At 34.8% G+C, this 21,793-nt stretch overlaps 1 protein-coding gene and 1 pseudogene across 1 annotated transcript; both read right to left on the bottom strand.

Moving 5' to 3' along the window:
• Window positions 1-472: 472 nt before the first annotated feature.
• On the bottom strand, window positions 473-1,435 carry LOC110259748 (olfactory receptor 2T29-like). Its single transcript, XM_021085487.1, has one exon. The coding sequence runs from the start codon at window positions 1,433-1,435 to the stop codon at window positions 473-475; it is 963 nt and encodes a 320-aa protein (XP_020941146.1).
• Window positions 1,436-20,188: 18,753 nt separating this feature from the next.
• On the bottom strand, window positions 20,189-21,136 carry LOC110259597 (olfactory receptor 2T5-like; annotated as a pseudogene).
• Window positions 21,137-21,793: the final 657 nt, after the last annotated feature.

The following is a 21,793-nucleotide window of genomic DNA, read 5'->3' as shown; positions in this document are numbered from 1 at the left end:
TGATTATTTTCCTCTGAATATTTTAGTTATGAATTTCCTAGGTATATGAATATTCTCACAGAATCACTGTGTAGTTATCAGAAGTATGTAATATGGAGTTAACACAGATGGAAAAAATAATGTGTACATAGTAGGAGTGTAAAAATTAGAGCTTTCTAGTACAGGGAAATAATTCCTCTAATGGATTGTCAACAGTAAATTGCTGTGTGGAACAGAGAACTCTACTCAATATTCTGTGATAGCCTATATGGGAATGGGTATATGTGTATAACTGAATCACATTTCTGTAAACTGGAAATTATCACATTTTAAATCAACTATATTTCAACAAAATTTTAAAAAACTAAGAAAAAGTAAAAAAAACCATGAATATGGTATGACATTATGGTAGGAGAATCTGAAGAATAATATTGATGCAAAATCTTAAATTTCTGATAGGTAAAGAAAAATAAGCCATTAATATAAAAACATCTTACTTCATAGTAAATTGAAAGACAAATCCCCCATTCAACATTTTCTTTAGAGCCTCTGTGACATCCTTATTCCTAAAACTATAGATTAAAGGGTTTAGCACAGGAGTGAGTATGGTATATAAAACAGATACAACCATGTCTTTCTCAGGAGTGTGGTAGGAGGTAGGGAGCATGTAGGTGTAGATGGCAGCCCCATAGAAGAGGATGACCACAGTCATGTGGGAAGAGCAAGTCATAAAGGCCTTCTTCTGACCCTCTGCTGAATTCATTCTGTGGATGGTGAGGAGGATGAAAGAGTAGGAGCTTGAAATGATTGTGAAAGGGATGAGGAGCATGAGGGTACAACACAGGTACATAAGTGTCTCATAGATGGATGTGTCTGAGCAGGAAAGCTTCATTACAGCAGGGACCTCACAGAAGAAATGATGGATCTCCCAGGATCTGCAGAAGGGGAAGGTCATGGTGATGGGTGTGAGCATAAAGCCATCCACTGATCCTAGGAACCAGCAGCCGGATACCAAGAGGAAACATACCTTATGATCCATAAGAATAGAATAGTGGAGTGGATGGCAGATGGCCACATAGCGGTCATAGGCCATTGTAGCCAGAAGGAAAAATTCTGAACCTACTAGAGTCAAATAGAAAAACATCTGCATTCCACATTCAGGGACTGAGATCTTATTCATGCCCATGACCTGGTCCATGAGCATCTTGGGCACAGTGACAGAAATGTACATCACATCCATGAGAGACAACTGGCTGATGAAAAAGTACATGGGGGTATGAAGATGGGCATTAGAATGAATCAGAAAGATAAGGATGCTATTCCCAGATAAGGCCACCAGGAAAATCACAAAAATGACTGTGCAAAGGAGAGCTGGGTGCTTGGATTGACTGAAGAGTCCCTGAAGGATGAACTCCAACTGTCCAGTGTGGTTGGCTACCCAGGTGGAGTCTTCCATGAGGTTTCACCTAGATCACCAAGGGGAGCTTTTTAATTAATAAATCACTCTTGAGATATGACCACCTGAAATAAATATTTAGTGAGTTTTTGGTGTGTACTTGTGCCTATGTGTGTATGGACACTGTGTATGCATAGTAACCAATAGGCAGAAAGCACTATGGAAGAGTAGATTGTGGGAATTATAGTTTGCTTGTAATTTAAAAAAAAATAGTGGACTAACAAGAACCAAATGTATAGGATAGGGAAATCTACTCAATAGTTTTTAAAAAATCTTTATGGGAAAATTTATAATAACCTATATTTTCATTTCATTTTACACCAGAAACTAATACAATATTGTAAGCCAATTCTACTCCAATAAAATTTAAAATGTAAATTAGAGATCAATGTGTTAAAAAAAAAGCAACTAAGAGTTCATAACTTTTGGTCACAATTGTTAGTCACATATAGTAAATATATATATATATATATATATATATATATATATTTGTTATGGAATTCAGAATTGAATCAACTTTTCTCTTTGTCAGTCCGGATCTTAAAAACCCTTAGAAATATATGTAGAAAATTTAGAAAGTAAATGAAACAAAATTTGGTGAACATCTGCACAGAAAGTTTGAATACTCTTGTCCCATAGGTTCAGGCCATGCTATGAGGCTCTGCTGTTGTGAGGAAGGAGCCAAGCATCCACAGGATCAGATTGAAATCCTCACCAATGACTAACCCCTTAGATATCCTAAGGTCGGTGATAGAGGAGTCCAGACTCTGTGGCACCACTACAGCTGTGTGTCCAAATTATCCTCTACCCACCATTTCTCTGTCCATTTTACTTTAATAAAAAAGAGCTTATAATGTTTGACTTAAGGTATGGTGAAAATTACATGAGGTTAAATAATATGTTCTTAGAACATCACCACTTTTGAATGAATATGCACATGTTATTAATTTGAAGTATTAATATCTAGAGTAATTTTTGTACATATTCCATTTTAAGAGATAGACCTTACTATTCATTATGATGTAAGATAGATGCATTATTTCATACATATAACAAAAAATTTGGATTTGATAAATTCTGTAGTTCCAGACTACTACATAGTCATTATATAGCTTTTAGATTATTATATAACAAATCTAATCTGTACAAATATATAATATATTGTCCATATGATATAATCTATTATATTCAGACTTCCTTATTTTATACAGTTTAGTATATAATATAATCTATATTAAACATATGGATATACATATATATAATCTCAGACTTTCATAAATATAAAACTTTCAAACTCTACCTAAATATATATTCATAAAAATATGAATAAATAAATAAAAATACATATATAATATATATTTCTTATTTTTAACTCTGGTTAAACAGAGCTTTATGGAAAATATCATCTCTGTTTTGTCTAGTACCTTCTTCCCCAACTTTGTCTCCTTAAATCTCCTACAATTTTTTTTCTAAACTTCTGGGGAAAAAAACTAATATTTAGATGATCACTGCCATTTAAAAGACAAGGCTTTAGTTGTTTTATAAATATTACCTACTTTATAGTCTGTGGAAATAAACTTTTCATGGAAACAGAGATACAGAGAGAGAAACTGAACAACATTAAGATGTCTCTGATTCCAATTTCATGTTCTTTCTTCTGTCTGGCTGTCCACAGCCTATATTTATTTTGGAGGCTGAAGACAAGTCAAACAGATTAAACTTGGCTACACTTAAGGAGGTCACAGTCAGTCTATTCATGGGGAATTATACAAAAGTGATTTAAAGTAGACTTTTAAAATAGTTATGAAATGAATAAGAAAAATCAGCAAAAGAAAAATACATCTGGCTTTTGCAAAGAAAATCAGAAATAGCTTCTTCAACATTTTCTCTTTTTCTTTTTATGGCTGCAATTGTGGCACATGGAAGTTCCCAGGCTAGGCATTTAATTGGAGCTGCAGCTTCAGGCCTAAGACATAGCCACAGCAAGACCAGATCCGAGCCATGTCTGTGATCTATGCCTCAATTCATGGCAGCACTGGTTCCTTAACCCAATGAATGAGGCCAGAATGAGGCAAGGAATCAAACCCACATCCTCATGGATACTAGTTGCATTCTTAACCCACCAAGACACAATGGGAACTCCTACATTTTCTCTTATGAAGATTAAATATTTCCAACTTTTTAATTCCTGACATATTAATGTTAAACTTTGCAATTCCTCACCAACAAGAAGGAAAAGCTGGTTCCTATTTCTGGGAAGCATTTAGAAGTGGTAGCTATAATATAGGAATATTTAGGAAGAATTTCAAAGTTTCTAATTTATTTCATACTCATAGCAATCCTGGAAACCAATGACAATATTAATCATATGAACAGTCCCAAGTTCTGGGGTATTGAATCAGTAGACAATACTGAAAATGAGTTTGATGTGTTAATATAAATCTGGGAAACATTCTATTAAAATATAATATTTCTGTCAAATTCTACCTACCCTGGCAAATGAAAGCTGAGTCTGAAAAATGTTGAAACAGTTCCAATAACTGCAAAACTTACCAGCTTCTGAGCTTCTATTTGTAGTCAAATTGAAGCTAGGATCAATGCAGTGACCAGTAATGTGAAGACCTCAAAGCTGTTTTGCTGAATGAAAGGAGAGCAGGCAAGTGAGTAGGAGGCACAGGGCAAATCTCTGTCCCACTTTGGTAAATGGGAGTCTCTGTCATCAAGCCACACTGAAGAACCCATCTAGGACTTTAGACAGTCAAGGGAGTACTGTCTATACCACACAAGGCACCTGGCCTCCCTGATCATTCATACTATTCTCTATCCAATTATCTGAGTTTAACAGAAGTGGAATAATATATATTTGATGTGAGGAATTATTAACAGTAGGAATAGAATAATATCAAATCTTATATGAGGCTGACAGCATCCTAGCAATTATTCTATTGCTTTGCCATATTTTTTCCTCACCAAAAGCGTATGAGGTACTTATTCATTTATCTTAATTCCTCCTTTTATAGATTAAATAATTCATGTTCCTGCAGCATCTGCCTAGCGTCACCCACACCCCCTGTGGGTGTACTGGTGTCTCACCAGGGGTTGGGTCCTAGAGCTTAAGTTCTCTAGATCTCATTCTTCCCTCCAGAGGCTGAATTTGTATATTACCCATCAATGGTCAATTTTACCTGGAAACATAAATAAGATTGAAATTTTTATTTCATTGTTTTAACTACCAGTAACAATCTTCACTCAAAGTAAAGTATGTCTGTTTTCTTTTGTAAAATTTCAGTCTCAAGGAAAATATAGGAGGAAATAATAGTTTTTGTCCATAATACCTTAAAATCAAAAATCCCTTTCCTAGTATGTTGAAGCAAATAAATGTTATATTCAATAAATTTAAAAAAACAAATTTCTGCTTTTTCCTATAATAGAGGGCAAATGATGAAATATAGTTAAGACTTAATAAAATGTTTCTGAAACAGAATAAATCAAAACCAATAATTACCTTTTTGATCCTGTAGTTCTTTCTATCTTATTTATCCTAGCATCAGAAGATACTGATGAAAGCTTCACCTAGATGTGCTAATGAGAGGTGGACAAATTTGCTATATAAAGAGAAACAAGAGAGTGGTATCACCCCTGTTTTTACTATGCTCATTAGGAAGATTGATGATGGTTTTCTATTTATACATACCTTCTGGGATCTTTGAAGAGGAAAGAAATTAAGAGAGGTAAGAGAAGGTAATGGATGTATCTGTTGCACTTTTCTGGTTTGATTCTCATATCTTTTAAAAATATATCCTTTTACTATTAAGTTAGAAATCTCAAAAATATTAACAATAATCTTAAATCTTAGCATCACCAATAAAATCTTATCTATTACATAGATATTATTTTATATATGGCCTTAGCCTTTTCACATTACACGTTTTTTCTTATATGTTTACAGAGAAAACCTCATTGTTTCTCCAATAATGTTTGTGAGTTATTGATATTTCCATTTTCCTTCAGAGATAGAGTCTGAAATTCACAGTATAATTAATGCATCAAAGATAGAACCTCTAATCAGCATCATAGTTGAAACTAAAATTGATCTTCTTTACATCTTCATCTGGATAACTCTTCAGTAGGTTACTGATTTCTTTCTTGTGTCATTCCACTTAAGTCTCTGTTATTTTAATATTGTATTGCATTTCAGACATTAGGCTTTAATATAAATGTTGACATGCCAATAACAAAAAAATAGAAAACACAGCTATTATTCTCATACTGAGTGAAATAAATCAGAAAGAGAAAGACACATACCATATCACTCATATCTGAATCTAATATATGGCACAAATGAAACTTTCCATAGAAAAGAAAATCATGGACTTGGAGAATAGATTTGTTGTTCCCCAGGGGGAGGGGGAGGGAGTGGTATGCATTGGGAGCTTGGGGTTAATGGATGTAAACTGTTGCTGGGTCATATGGTAGTTCTATGTATAGTTTTCTAAGGTACCTCCATACTGTTCTCCATAGTGGTTGTACCAGCTTACATTCCCATAGCAGTGTAGGAGGGTTCCCTTTTCTTCACACCCCCTCCAGCATTTGTTATTTGTGGACTTAATACTGATGGCCATTCTGACTGGTGTGAGGTGCCAAAGCAATTCTGAAGAACAAAAACCAAGCAGGAGGCAGAACTCTCCCAGGCTTCAGGCAATATTACAAAGCCATAGTCATCAAGACAGTGTGGTACTGGTACCAAAACAAACATACAGACCAATGGAACAGAATAGTCAATGCAGAAATTAACCCAGACACCTATTGTCAATTAATCTTTGACAAAGGAGGCAAGAACATAAAGTGGGGAAAAGGCAGTCTTTTCAACAAGAATTGCTGTGAAACCTGGACAGCGGCATGCAAATCAATGGAACTGCAACACACCCTCACACCATGCACAAAAATAAACTCAAAATGGCTGAAAGACTTAAGTATAAGACAAGACACCATCAAACTCCTGGAAGAGAATATAGCAAAACATTCTCTGACATCTACCTTACAAATGTTTTCTCAGGTCAGTCTCCCAAAGCAACAGAAATAAAAGCAGAAATAAAACAAATCAGTGGGACCTAATCAAAATGACAAGCTTTTGCGCGGCAAAGGAAACTAAAAAGAAAACAAAAAGACAACTTTCAGAATGGGAGAAAATAGTTTCAAATGATGCAAAGGAAAAGGGCTTAATCTCTAAAATATTCAAGCAACTTATACAACTCAACAGCAAAAAAGCCAACAACCCAATTGAAAAATGGGCAAAGGACATGAATAGATATTTTTCCAAGAAAGATATACAGATGGCCAACAAGCACATGCAAAAATACTTCCACAGTAATATCGAGATTATTCCAAGATGTTGGATCTCATGATTTCTATTTTATCTTGATTTCTTCCTTTTTAAATTTAATTTCATTGGAGTAGAGCTTATTTACAATGTTGTATTAGTTCTAGGTATACTGCAACATGAATCAATCATACATATAAATATATCAGTTCTTTTTCCCCATATAGTTTATTACAAACCATTGAGTAGATTTTCCTGTTCTGTAATCTCTTTTACACAGTAGTTTGTATGTGCTATTCCCACCCTCCTACTTCTTCCTTTCCCCAATAGTTTCACCTATGGTAATCATAAGATTGGTTTTGAAATCTATAAGTTCTTTTCTGTTTTTTAAATAAATTCTTTCATATAACTTTTATTACAGTCCACATTTTTTATATCATATGATATGTGTCTGTGTGACTTATTTCACTTAGTCTGATAATTTCTAGGTCTACCCCTGTTGCTGCAAATAGCATTATTTCATTATTTTTATATCTAAATAACTTTACATTGTATGGATAAAGAAGATGTGGTACATAATATGATCCCTTCCTTTTTGAGTGGGCATGTCTATCCTAATACTGTGTATTCATTATATTTTTGAAGTAGATAACATCTATGTTTCACAAGTACATAGGTGGAGAGAAATTTTGCATAAGGCTGATTCACACCTGGAGACTCATTTATACCTGATTTAGGTGATATTTTTGTGAGATTTTGGTGTTAGAGTTTATCTTTTATTAGGTTAAAACTTTTGGAAATGTTGAAATGAGGTAAATATATTCTGCATTTGAGAATGACATGAATGTGTGGGGACCAGAGGGTAGAGTGTTATGTGCTAATATACATCCTCAAAAATGTATACAGTGAAATTCTAATTCAAATCATAATATGAGTTTACTTGGAAATTTGTTAGTTGTAGATGTAATTAATTAGGTGAAGCCACATTGGAGCAGGTAGAACCCCTAATCCTATAGGAACAGTGTCCCTATAAAAAGGTGAAATTTGGATACAATACACACATCATTTGAAGATAGAGTTTTGTGGTCATAAACCAAGAAACTAACCAACACTACAAGCTCCTAGGGAATGGATTTTTTTCCTAGCTCAGAGAGCATGGTCCTTTTGACCCCTTGATCTTAGAATTGTAACTTCCAGAATTGCAAGACAATACATTTCTCTTCTTCTAAGCTACCTAGTCGGGGTCCTTAGATAAGGAAGTCTAGCTATTTTTTTCTCCTTTGAGAAGGACAAATCAACATCCAGAAGGTGTCAGAGCTACATACATTAATTTTAATCTAATGCTATTAAATGTAGTAAAAATTTTGAGAATCAGTTTGGGCTGCCATGAAAAAATATCATAGACCGAGTGTCTTAAAAATGAAAAGAAGAAACAAAACAAAAACCAAAATAATTTCTCATAGTTCTACAGACTAGAATTCTAAGATTAAGATTCTGCCTAGTTGGGTTCTGGTGAGGTTTTACTTCTTGTTGCGCAGGCAGTCATATTCTCATTATTTTTCCACATGGTCTTTCTTCAGTTTGCAGAGATAAAGAGAGTGGGTTTTGGTGTCTCTTTTTTTAAAAAATATTGAAATATAGTTGATTTACAACATTATATTGTTGTCTTTTTTTTTTTTTTTTTGTCTTTTTGCCTTTTTCTTGAGGTGCTCCTGCGGCATATGGATTTCCAAGGCTAGGGATTGAATCGGAGCTGTAGCCTCCAGCTTACACCACAGCCACAGCAATGCCAGCTCTGAGCTGCATCTGCAACCTACACCACAGCTCATGGCAATGCCGGATCCTTAACCCACTAAGCAAGGCCAGGGATTGAACCCGAAACCTCATGGTTCTTAGTTGGATTCGTTAACCACTGCACCACAATGGAAACTCCATTGTTTTCTCTTCTTATAAGGATACTAATTTATTGTATCATGACCCCAGCCTTGTATGGAATCATTTAATTTTTATTGCTTCCTTTGAAGGGTTCATCTCCAAATACAGCCAGAGGTGGGGGTTAGGGCTTCAACATTTGAACTGGAGGGGAACCACAAAAATTAACGTGTTTTCTTCAGACAATAGCTGTTGATTCTAAAGTTTATATGCACAGTAGATAAGAATCCCAGGGAGATATTGAAAAATAATAGCATTTTTGGAGACTAGACTTCTCAAATACTTAAATATTCTATGAATAAATATTCTATGACATCAAAAATAAATAATCTGGAACATATTACCTGTGTGACAAGAAACTGCTGTGGAGTGCCTTCCATTATTTCTCTTTAAAATCAGTTTATTAAGAAATAAAAAAATGGAGTTACCTTCTGGTGCAGTGGCTTAAGGATCTGGCTTTGTCACCGCAGCAGCTCAGGTCACTGCTCTGATGCAGGTTTGATCCCAGGCCTGGGTACTTCCACATGTCCTAGAAATGGCAATAAATAAAATTAGTTTATCTTAGTTTTCCTGTCTATGTTCCAGTATTACATGTTAGGTTGTAGGGACATAGTAATATCTTTGGGGTAAAATTTTATTCATGAGCTTTTGGATAAAAGAGAACACTTTAGGATCTTATGTAGACACAAAATAATACATAAAATTGAAACACGTGGGTGACATTATTAGAGGTGAGTGGTTATTCACATGGAAGAAAGTTGAATCCTATGGCTATCAGTGTCTGCTACAAGGCAGATTAATTCTCCATCACTTTTGTTCTTCCTCACCATTTATTAGTAGCTTTTTCATTTTTCCCATGAATATCTAAGTTATTTTCCTCTTGATTTTGGGATTGTCCATGTATTTGCATTGAGGAATGGAATCTAAACAGAAGTGGAAATGTCTTTTCCAAATCTAAGCCTCAAGACGCTTCTATGTCTACACTCACATTCTCATACCACTATAGTTATTATGAGGAAAACATAACCAGATAGCCTAGTAATGACAGTCTGTAGTTTAGAACCACACAGCTGAGCCAAGTTTAGATCATCAGAACTCCTACACATGCAAGAGAACAAATTCTTATTATTCTCTATGACTAAGGTTTTGAGTTTTTTCAAATGAATAAATTTTATTGGAGTATAGTTGACTTAGTTTTGTTAGTTTTAAGTGTACAGCAAAGTAAGTCAATTATACATACACATATTTCCATTCCTTTTCAGATTTTCCCCATGTAGGTTAATACACACTATTGAGTGGATGTACTATAGTAGATGTGCTATACAGTAGGCCATTTATAATCTATATGTTTTATATATAGTACTGTGTACATGTCAATCCTAACTCCTTATTTATCCCTCACACCCAACATCTCACTTTTGGTAACCATAAACTTGTTTTCAATATCTTTGAGACTGTTTCTGTTTTGTAAGTTCTCTTGCATCATTTTTTATTAGATTCCATATATCGGTGATCTCATATGATATTTGTATTTCTCGTCTGACTTCACTTAATGTTATTATTTCTAGGTCCATCCATGTTACTGCAAGTGGCATTATTGAGTTATTTTTTTATTTATAGCTGAACAATATCCATATATTTTTACACATATATTACACATATACATACCACATCTTCTTTATCCAGTACTCTGTTGATGGACATTTAGGTTGCTTCCATGTCCTGGCAATTGTAAATATTCCTGCATGAACACTGTGGTGTATGCATGTTTTCAAACTATGGTTTTCTCTGGATAGATGCCCAGGATTGGGACTTCTGGATTATATGGTACTTCTATTTTTAATTTTTTGAGGAACCTCCACACTATTTTCCATAGTGGTTGTACCAATTTACTTCCCACCAACAGTGTAAGAGGATTCCCTTTTCTCTGTACCCTCTTCAGCATTTATTGTTTGTAGACGTTTTGATGATGGCCATACTGATTTGTGTAAGGTGATACTTCTAATAATAGTGATGTTGAGCATCTTTTTATGGTATTTTTTTGACCATCTGCATATCTTTTTTGGAGAAATGTCTATTTGAATCTTCTGCCCACTTTTTGATTATGTTGTTTTTTGATATTGAGCTGCAGGGGTTGTTTCTATATTTTGGAGATTAATCCTTTGTCAGTTGCTTCCTTTGCAAATATTTTCTTCCATTCTGTGGGTTGTCTCCCATTCTTATGGTTTCCTTTGCTGTGCAAAAATTTTTCAGTTTGATTAGGTCCCATTTGTATATTTGTGTTATTTTCATTACTTTAGGAAGTGGATCTGAAAAGATATTGCCACTGTTTATGTCAGAGAGTGCTCTGCCTATGTTTTCCTATAAGAGTTTTATTGTATCCAGTTTTATGTTTGGGTCTTTAATGCATTTTGTGTTTATTTTTTTGTGTGTGGTGTTAAGAGAGTGTTATTATTTCTTTTATACATAGTGTTATAGCTTTTTCAGCACCACTTACTGAAGAGACTTCTTCTCCATTGTATATTTTTGCCTCTATTGTTGTAAACTAGTTTACTATAGGTATGTGGGTTTATTTCTGGACTTTCTATCCTCTTCCACTGATTTATATTGTTAGAAACTGGTGAGGGAAGAAGGAGGCAAAGACTGGAGCAATGAGATCTCAAGCGGGTTTATAGACCAACGGAATGCCCGCAAGCCCTGGGCAGAGAGAACTCAGGCTCCCAGTAGCTAAGGGTGCAGCTAGTTATATAGGAAAAGGGATAGTTTCTATTTTTATCACATTCTATTTTTAACACAGGTTCATGGTGGAGTAAGAAACAGTGAAGATAAAAGTTAGGTTGTTACAACTTAACAGTTTTTCCAACTATTTTTGTCTTGAAACTTTACATTTCATTTCATACAGTTACCACATAACATATATGTCTGTTTTTGTGCCAGTACCACACTATTTTGATGACTGTGCCTTTGTAATACAGTCTGAGGTCAGAGACCCTGATTCCTCTGACTCCATTTTTCTTTTCTCAAGATTGCTTTGGCTATTTGGGGTCCTTTGTTTTTCTATGGTCATTTAATTTTTTATTATTCTTTGGTAATTTGATAAAAATTGCATTGAGTCTGTAGTTTGCCTTGTGTAGTACAGTTCTTTTGATAATATTGATACTCCCAATCCAAGAGCATGGTATATCTTTCCATTTTGGGGGTCGTTTTATATTTCTTTCAACAGCATTGTATAGTTTTCAGAGTACAGGTAGGTTTATTCCTATGTATTTTATTCCTTTTGATACAATGAAGAGGTAATTTTCCTTTAATTTCTCATTCTGATATTTCATTTTTAGTATACAGAAATGCAAGAGATTTATGTGTATTAATTTTGTACCTTGCACTGTGACAATTCATTGATGAGCTAAAGTAGTTTTATGATAGCACCTTTAAGAATTTCTATGTATAGTTTCATGTCATCTGTAAACAGTGACAATTTTACTTTCTTTTTTCCAATTTGGATTTTTTTCTTCTCTGATCACCATGCCTAATACTTCCAAAACTAAGTTGAATAAAAGGAGGAAGAATGAACATCCTCGTCTTATTCCTTCTCTTAGTAGAAATTCTTTCACCTTTCCACCATTAAGAATGATGGTAGTTGTGCATATTTCAAATATGGCATTTATTATATCAGGGTAAGTTCTCTATATCATCACTCTCTGGAGGGTTTTTATCAGAAATGGGTGGCTGATTTATGTCAGATTTTTTTCTGCATTTATTGATATGATAGTATGGTTTTCATTTTTCTATTATTAAAATGGTGTTCACACTGATAGATTTACAGATGTTTAAAAATCCTTACATCCCTGGAATACCACCTGATCATGGTGTATGATATTTTAAATGTATCATTGAATTTGTTTTGCTAGTATTTTGTTGTGGATTTGTGCAACTTTATCCATCAATGATATTGGCCTATAATTTTATTTTTTGTGATATCTTTAGTTTTGTTATCTGGGTGATGTGATCTTATAGAATGAGCTTGGGTCTCTTCCCTCTTCTGCAGTTTTGTGGAATTGTTTCAGAAGATTAGGTGTTAATTCTCCTCTGAATGTTGGAATTCAATTGTGAAGCCATCCAGTTCTGGACTTTTGTTCATTGGATGTTTTTAAATCACAGTTTCAATTTAAGTACTTGTGATCATTCCGTTCATATTTCTATTTATTCCTCATTCTATTCATACATCATTCCTAATTCTATACATTCAGTCTCAGCAGATTGTACTTTCTAAGAATTTTTCCATTTCTTCTAGGTTGTCCATTTATTGGTAATTGGTGCTTGAAGTAGTCTCTTATGATATTTTTTTTAAAAAAATTTCTGTGATGTTCATTGTACTTTTTTATTTTTCATTTGTAATTTTATTGATGTGAACCCTCTACATTTTTTTTTCTTGATGAGTCTGGATAAAGGCTTATCAACTTCATCTTTTCAAATAACTTACTTCTGGTTTTATTGATCTCTATTTTTTTCTTTATCTAAACTTTATTTTTTTCTCTGATCATTATGATTTCTTTTCTTATACTAACTTGGGGTTGTGTTTGTTCTTTAATTGCTTTAGGAGTAATGTTAGATTGTTTATTTGATATTTTTCCTGTTCTGTAAAGTAAGCTTGTATTGCTATAAGCTTCCCTCTTAGAACTGCTTTTTCTGCATCTCATAGATTTTAGACCGTCATGTTATCTTTTTCATTTTTCTCTACATATTGTTTGATTTCATATTAGGTTTCTGCAATGATTCATTGGTTGTTCAGTAGCATATTGTTATAGTCTCCTCATGTTTGTGTTTTTGCTGTTGTGTTTGTTGCAGTTAATGTCTGGTCTGATTTCATTGTGGTCAGAAAAAAATATTCTTGATATGATTTCAATTTTCTTAAATTAAATGAAGCTTGATTTGTGGCCCAGAATGAGATCTATCCTAGAGAATGTTCCAAGTGGGCTTGAGAAGAATGTGTACTCTTTTGCTTTCAGATGGAATGCTCTATAAATATCTACTAAGTCTGTTTTGTCAAATATATCTTTTAAGGTCTGTGTTTCCTTCTTAATTTTCTGTCTGGATAATCTGTCCATTGTTGAAAATGGGGCATTAAATTTACCACTATTATTGTATTATTGTCGTTTTTTCCTTTTATGGCCATTAGCAGTTGTCTTATATATTGAGGTGTTCCTATATTGGGTACATATATGTTTACAATGTTTTCTTCTTGGATTGATTCTTTGATCATTATTTTTGATCTTTTTGTCTCTTGTAACCGTCTTTATTATCAAGTCTGTTTGCTACTTCAGCTTTGCTTTGATTTCCCTTGCATGAAATATCTACTTCCATCCTCTCATTGTCAGATTCTATGTGTCCCTAGAACTGAATTGGGTCTCTTGTAGACAATATATATGTGGGTCTTGTTATTGTATCCATTCCACCAGTCTATGTCTTTTGGTTGGAGCATTTATTTTATTTACATTTAAAATAATTATTGATATGTATATTCTTATTTTCATTTTGTTAATTTTTTTGGAATTGATTTTGTTATTTTTTTCTTACTTTCTCTTTTTCTCTTGTGGTTTGATGAATATCTTTGTCATTGTTTTTGGATTGCTTTTTTCTTATTTGTGGGTGTATATATTGTAGATTTTTGGTTTGTGATTACCATGAAATTTTGATATAGGAATATATATATATATATATATATATATATATATATATATGATTATTTTAACTTTCTGCTTTCTTAATTGCAAATGCATTTCTGGTATCCTGCATTTGTACCCTGCTCACAATTTCTGGTTTTTGTATCATATTTGTGTGTGGATGATGATTTCCTACCTTTACTATTTGCTTGCCTTTACCAGTGAGCCTTTCTCATTTGTAATTTTCTTATTTTTAGTAGTGGCCTTTTATTTTATTCCTAGAGAAGTTTTTTTTCTTTTTTCTTTTTGCCTTTTTAGGGCCACACCTGTGGCATATGGAAATTCCCAGGCTAGAGGTGAAATTGGAGCTGCAGCTGACAGTCTACACCTCAGCTACATCAACACCAGATGCAAGCCACTTCTATTACATACACCACAGCTCACAGCAACCCCAGATCCTTAACCACTGAGTGAGTGTAGGTATCAAGCCCACATCCTCATGGATGCTAGTTAGGTTCATTACCACTGAGCCATAATTGGAAACCCAGAGTTTCTTTAGTATTTGTCATATAGCTGGTTTTCTGGATCTGAATTTTCTTAGCTTTTGCTTGTCTGTAAAACTTTTGATTTCTCCTTCAAATATGAATGAGAGAATTGCTGCATTGAATATTCTTGATGGTAGTTTTTCCCCTTTCATCACTTTAAGTATATTGTTCCATTCCTTTTTGGCCCACAGTTTCTGCTTAAAAATCAGCCAACAATCTTATGGGCTTTCTCTTCTATGTTATTTGTTGCATTTCCCTAGATGCTTTAGATATTTTCTCTTTGTCTTTAATTTTGGTCAGTTTGGTTAATATGTATCTCACAAGGTTCCAACTTGAGTTTATTCTATATGGTATTCATTGTGCTTCCTTGATTTGAGTAAGTTATTCCTTTCCCATGTTAGGGAAGTTTTTGGCTATTATCTCTTCAAATATTTTCTTCAATCCCTTATCTCTCACTTCTCCTTCTGGCACCCCTGTAATGAGAATGTGTGTTTAAATTTGTCCCAGAATTATCTTAGACTGCCCTCATTCTTTACATACATTTTTCTTTATCCTTTTTCACATTAGTGATTTCCACTAGTTTGTCTTCCACCTCATTTATTTGTTCTCATGACTCCTGTATTTTGCTTTCGGTTCCTTCTAGTTCATTTTTCATTTTGGTCATTGCATTATTCACTTCTGCTTGTTTAATCTTTAAATCTTCTACAGCTTTTTTCAACATTTCTTGTAATTTATTATTCTTTGCCTCCAGTGTTTTTGTTTTTGTTTTTTTTTTTTGAGATATTGGATCATCCTTACTATTATTATTCTAAAGTCTTTTTTATATGAAGGTTGCTTATCTCCCCTTCATTTAGCTGTTCTGGGGTTTTGCCTTGTACTTTCATGTGGTTCATGTTTCCCTGCTGTGTCATTTTCTCTAGCTTTCTCTATTGTCTCCTTTTTCAGACTACAGGATTGTACTCTCTCTTGTTTCTGGGATATTCCCCCTTGTGGGTGAAGGTGATATAGGAGCTTGTGGTAGGCTTGCTGATGGGAGGGACTGGTGTCTGCCCACTGGTAGTTGGAGCTGAGTCTTGTCCCTCTGGTGTGTCGGGCTTTATCTATTGGTGTGATTAGAAGTATCTGTGTGCCTGGGAATACTTTAGGCAACCTGTTTGCTGATAGGTGGGGCCATGTTCCCACACTATTTGTTGTTTGGTATAGGGCTTCTTAGCCCTGATGGGTGGAGTGAGATTTTTCCAAAACAGTTTTCTCCATATGAGCTCATGCTGATGATTTTCCCTGAGCCCTCTGCCTTTAGTGTCTTGCCCCCACAGTGAGTCACAGTTGACCCCTGCCTCGCCAGGAGACTCTCCAAGACCCACAGACAGGTCTAACTCAGGTTCTTATCAAGTCTCTCCTATTTCCTTGGACTCAGTGCTTATGAAACCTTGTATAACCCCTCCAAGAATGGAGTCTTTGTTGCCCACAGTCTTGTGGACCTCCTGCATTCAGGATTATGGGCCTTCAATGCCAAATGCTCTGGGGACTCCTCCTCCCAATGCCAGACCCCCAAGCTGTAGAAGTTAATGTGAGTTCAGAACTCTCACTCCTCTGAGAGCTCTTCTGTTATGTAGTTATTTTCCTGTCTGTGGGTGACCCAAATGGTAGATATGGGATTTTTATAGCACAAGGGCACTCCCCTTATCATCTCCATGTGGCTTCTTCTTTGTCTTTGGCTGTAGAATATCTTTTTTTTTTTCATACCATCCAGTCTATTTTGTTGATGGTTGTTCAGTATTTAATTGTAATTTTGTTTTCGTGAGGGGAGGTGAACTTGTGTCCTTCTCTCTGCCATCTTGTTGCTGAATGTCTGATGCCTTTTTAAACAGAATAGGTTTCTCTTTCTTTTTCTTTCTTTCTTTCTTTCTTTCTTTCTTTCTTTCTTTCTTTCTTTCTTTCTTTCTTTCTTTCTTTCTTTCTTTCTTTCTCTTTTATAGAGCTGCACCCCTGACATATGGAGGTTCCCAGGCTAGGGGTCTAATTGGAGCTGTAGCCACCAGCCTACATCAGAGCCACAGCAATGTGGGATCCAAGCCACATCTGCGACCTACACCACAGCTCATGGCAACACTGGATCTTTAACCCACTGAGCAAGGCCAGAGATCGAACCCACAACCTCATGGTTGCTAGTTGTATTCATTAACTGCTGAGCCATGATGGAAGTTCTGGAATAGGTTTCTTTATTTCTTTTATACATATCTCAATATTACATAGAAATTCAAGGGACTCCTGTTAATATTATATCCTGCAGCTTTACTGCATTTGTTGTTCGTTTACAAAGGCTCTAGTTTCTAGTTTATTATTCTTACCTCCTTTATCATAGAATAAAGATATTATAAATGTGTGTCCTTTTGGGGCTTTCTATTCTTTTCCTTTGATCTCTGTGACTTTTTGCTATAGCAGTAAATTCTTTTGACTACTGTAGCTTTGTCGTACAGGCTGATGTCTTGGACCATGACTCCTGGGGCTCCGTTCCTTCTCAAGATTTTCTTGGCCATTCATGATCTTTTCCTATATGAGTTTTAAAATTATTTGTTCTGGTTCTGTGAAAATGTTATTGGTATTTTGATAAGGATTGCATTGAGTCTGTAGATCACCTTAAGTAGAATAATCATTCTAACAATATTAATTCTTCCAATTCAAAAACACAATATATCTTTCAACCTTTTGCTTCATCCTCAATTACTTTCATCACAAATATTTTACAATCTTACTTATGTTGATTCCCAAGTTTTTTGAAGTGACTGCCAATGGAATTATTTACCTAAATTCTCTTCTGATAGCTAATTATTAGTGTTTTGATATAAAATACATTTATTCATATTCATTTTGTATGTTGCAAATTTACTAAACTCATGGATAAGCTTTAGTTATCTTATAATGACATCTTTAAGGTTTTCTATGTATAGTATCATGGAATTTTCAAACAGTGATAGTTTTGAACTGGTTTTAGTGCATGTCACCTAAAATGCCTCCTTTAAAAATGAAGTTTTTATTCCACACAGCACACTGTGACTCCAGAAATTAAGTCCTATTGGCCTTCAGAGCCAAATGCCCTGGGTGCTAACCTGCCCAGTGCAAGATCCCTGTGATGGGGAGCCTGACATGTGGCTCATAACTCTCTCTCCCGTGGGAAATGCTCTGCAGTATAATATATGTCTAGTTAATGTGTCACTCACCTGAGTGAAAGAGGCTTAATTATATCCCAAATATGTCCCTCCTACGCATCTTGCCATTGTTCCTTATTTATATTTTTGTTGTGGAAGATATTTTTTTGGTAGGTTCTGGTATTTTTCATCAATTTCTCTGCAGAAGATTATGATTTTGGTATGCTTATGAGGTGGGCTCAGGGTCTTTCTACACCAAAATCTTTGCCAATCTTTGCTAGGATAATTATATGGAATCATTACATGTGTGTATAATTTGGTTCAGGAAAATGAAGGGTCGTACACAGACTACTCCATTATTTTAAAAGTTAAATAATGTACATATTTTATTAATTCTCATTGAATGCAACAAAATATTGTAAATGTTTTTCAAAACTAACTTTCCAAAAATGCTGGAAGATCATTATTTTACAGTCATGAAGTAATTGAGAGTGTCAAGAGGAAAGGTGAATCTATACTTTTCAAGCCATCTGATAATTCACAAGTTGACATAGCAAATTTGAAGTGAGTACATATGCAAATAAGTTTGTGGCTTTATGGAATGTATTCAACAAGACCCTATTTATTCTACCTATGCTGTCCAATAGTTCATAATTATAAGACATGGTCCATTCCCTTTGGATTTACACCATCCAGGTCACCATCTTCATTGCTCTGGTTTTCTCACCTCTAATATTATACTTATTCAATTGATTACCACCATTGTAATAGTTATACAATGCAAGCAACATTATTTCACTGCAGTTTTCAAAAACCTTAGTCACAAAAATGCAAGAAATGAGACTTTAAATTGAATTAGGAATGGATAAATTATTGGGACACTTATCTCTCCTTCTTTTCTAACCACATGACCTTTGGTCATGTTATTCTTTTCCTGGGGCATCAGCCCCTGTGCAGGTACCCTCATCCCAGCAACCTGTCTCATTTGGGGATAGCATTTTGTCACCATTCAACACTGAGTCCAGGGTTTTATTTTCACCATTCTTTGTTTGGATAAACTCACAATTGAGAGGTAGTCCTGATGTGTCCTTATGACCTATATCCTTTCATGGTGAAAGGATGAGCATCAAAATAATCTTTTTTACTACAATTATTTGCCCAAACTACACTTACAGTTCAAATTTGTCAGGATAGTATCTATGTTTAATTCATATTCTAAACTCATGTAGCTCTTTTTCTCAAATTATAATATATGATAAGAAATATTTTGTTGAGGAAATGAGGGCTTGAATGCTTGACATTTTCCCTGCTTGCTTGAATAGTAGGTCACACACTTCAAATTTCAGCACAAATATTATCTCATGTGGAAAATAATATTTTCTGCTTGAAGGAACACTGGGGTTAATAAATAAAATTGATTCAATTTTGGCTTAACATTTTTCCCACAGTACTTTATAGTTTCCTGGATTTCTGCTCTACCACAGGTAGTAAACATTTCAGACAGGTAAAACCCACAAGGATCCTTCAGGTTTGGATCATGAGGAACAAAGAAGCCATTCAATAAAGCAGGCAGAAGACTGGATTGTCACAGTGATGATCAGTCACATTAATATGAACATGGTTTCTAAGATTTGTCGCACTGCCAACAAGAAGAAAGTAGAAACTAAAAGGGAGAATATCTGATTTTTTATCATTTATTTTTAAGCAATTTTAAGTATACACTTGTACCATGAATAATAACAGTACAATTAACACATATGACCTCTATATAGATCACCTGTTAACAATATACCACTTTTGCTTCATCATTTTTTCTCCCTCTCTCTTTCATCAGTTGCATACTTTATGATATTTTTCTATATTTTACCTATGCATTTTCTAAGAATATGAATATTCTCCCTCAGAATCACAGTGCAGTTAATTTCAGAAAAATACAACATGAATTCAATACAATTATAAAAATAATTTTTACACAGAAAGAGTTTAAAATGTAAAGCTTTCTAGTACAGGGAAACAATTCCTCTCAAATATATATATTTGACACATTGTGGTATTAGAATATGAAGAATAACATTGGCATTTTATATAGAGAGTATTTAGCATGGAGAAAAATAAACAACTAGTGTAAAAATCTATTATTTCTTAGTTCACTGGGAAACAGATTCCACATTCCACATTTTCTTTAGAGTCTTTGTGACATCGTTATTCCTAAAGCTATAGATTAAGAGGTTTAGCAAAGGAGTGAGTATGGTATAAAAGACAGATACAACCATGTCTTTTTCAGGAGTGTGGTAGGAGGTAGGGAGCATGTAGGTGTAGGCTGAAGTCCCATAGAAGAGGATGACCACAGTCATGTGGGAAGAGCAAGTCATAAAGGCCTTCTTCTGACCCTCTGCTGAATTCATTCTGTGGATGGTGAGGAGGATGAAAGAGTAGGAGCTTGAAATGATTGTGACAGGAATGAGGAGCATGATGACACAGCATAGGTATATAAGAGTCTCATAGATGAATGTGTCTGAGCAGGAAAGCTTCATTACAGCAGGGACCTCACAGAAGAAATGATGGATCTCTCAGGATCTACAGAAAGGAAAGGTCATGGTGATGGGTGTGAGCATAAAGTCTTCCACTGATCCCAGGAACCAGGAACCAGACACCAAGAGGACCCACACTTTATGATTCATGAGAGTAGAATAATGGAGTGGATGGCAAATGGCCACATAGCGGTCATAGGCCATAGTAGCCAGAAGGAAAAATTCTGAACCTCCAAGAGTCAAACAGAGAAACATCTGCATTCCACATTCAGGGACTGAGATCTTATTCATGCCCATGACCTGGTCCATGAGCATCTTGGGCACAGTGAGAGAAATGTACATGTCCATAAGAGACAGCTGGCTGATAAAAAAGTACATGGGTGTATGGAGATTGGCATTAGAATATATCAGAAGGATCAGGATGATATTCTCAGACAAGGCCATCAGTAATAACACAAAAATGACTGCACAAAGAAGAGTTGGGTGCTTAGATAGAGAGAAGAATCCCACCAGGATGAAATCCAACTGTCCAGTGTGGTTGGCCACTAAGGTGGAGTTGCCCATAAGGTTTCACCTAGACCACCAAATAAAGCTTTGGGATTAAAAACACTCACACCTGAAATGAACATATAGTGAGCTTGTGCTTTGTGTTCATGTGTGTGCATGCATGGAAGCCTGACTGTTCTAATGGGTGGAAATGTCATAAGACTGTAGACTTTCAAATTATAAATTCCCTGTAACTCAGCAAATTTAGTTAAAATCTAAGAATTCACAATTTTGTTTAAAAACGTGGTTACTTATAGTAAAAATATAGTCTTGTTATAGAATTCAGAATAGAATCATCTTTTCTGTTTTAAAGATCCACTTGAATCTTAAAAACTCTTGGAATATATATTCCATGTTAGAATTATAAAATAACTGAAACATAATTTAGGGAAAATGCATACCAGTGGTTTGAGCTCCCTTTGCTTGTAAGTTCAGGCCTTGTTGTTAGGCAGTTTTTGTGTGTCTTTGGAGAATACCATACATTCACAGGAGTGGACAGTGTTCCTCTCCACTGGCCAACCCCTTAGGGCATCTAGAGAGGAGCTCAGACTCTAAGACAGGACTACAGCTGTCAGTTCATTCTGTTCTCCATGCATCAGTCATCTGTCCACACTACATAAACAAGGGATAATAATATTTCAGATATGGTTAAAATATTAAATGAGATTAGATAAT

Source organism: Sus scrofa, chromosome 2 (assembly GCF_054392235.1).
Source record: "Sus scrofa isolate SSC_HxYL_T2T_F1_AM1 chromosome 2, Sscrofa_HxYL_maternal_Yorkshire_Landrace_v2.0, whole genome shotgun sequence".
In the NCBI taxonomy this organism is placed as follows: domain Eukaryota; kingdom Metazoa; phylum Chordata; class Mammalia; order Artiodactyla; family Suidae; genus Sus; species Sus scrofa.
Note: the sequence above shows the minus strand (reverse complement) of the source record. Positions and strands in the feature narration are given on the sequence as shown.

Excerpts from the sequence above, each read along its gene's own strand:
- LOC110259748 (XM_021085487.1), bottom strand. The coding sequence starts at position 1,435 with ATGGAAGACTCCACCTGGGTAGCCAACCACACTGGACAGTTGGAGTTC.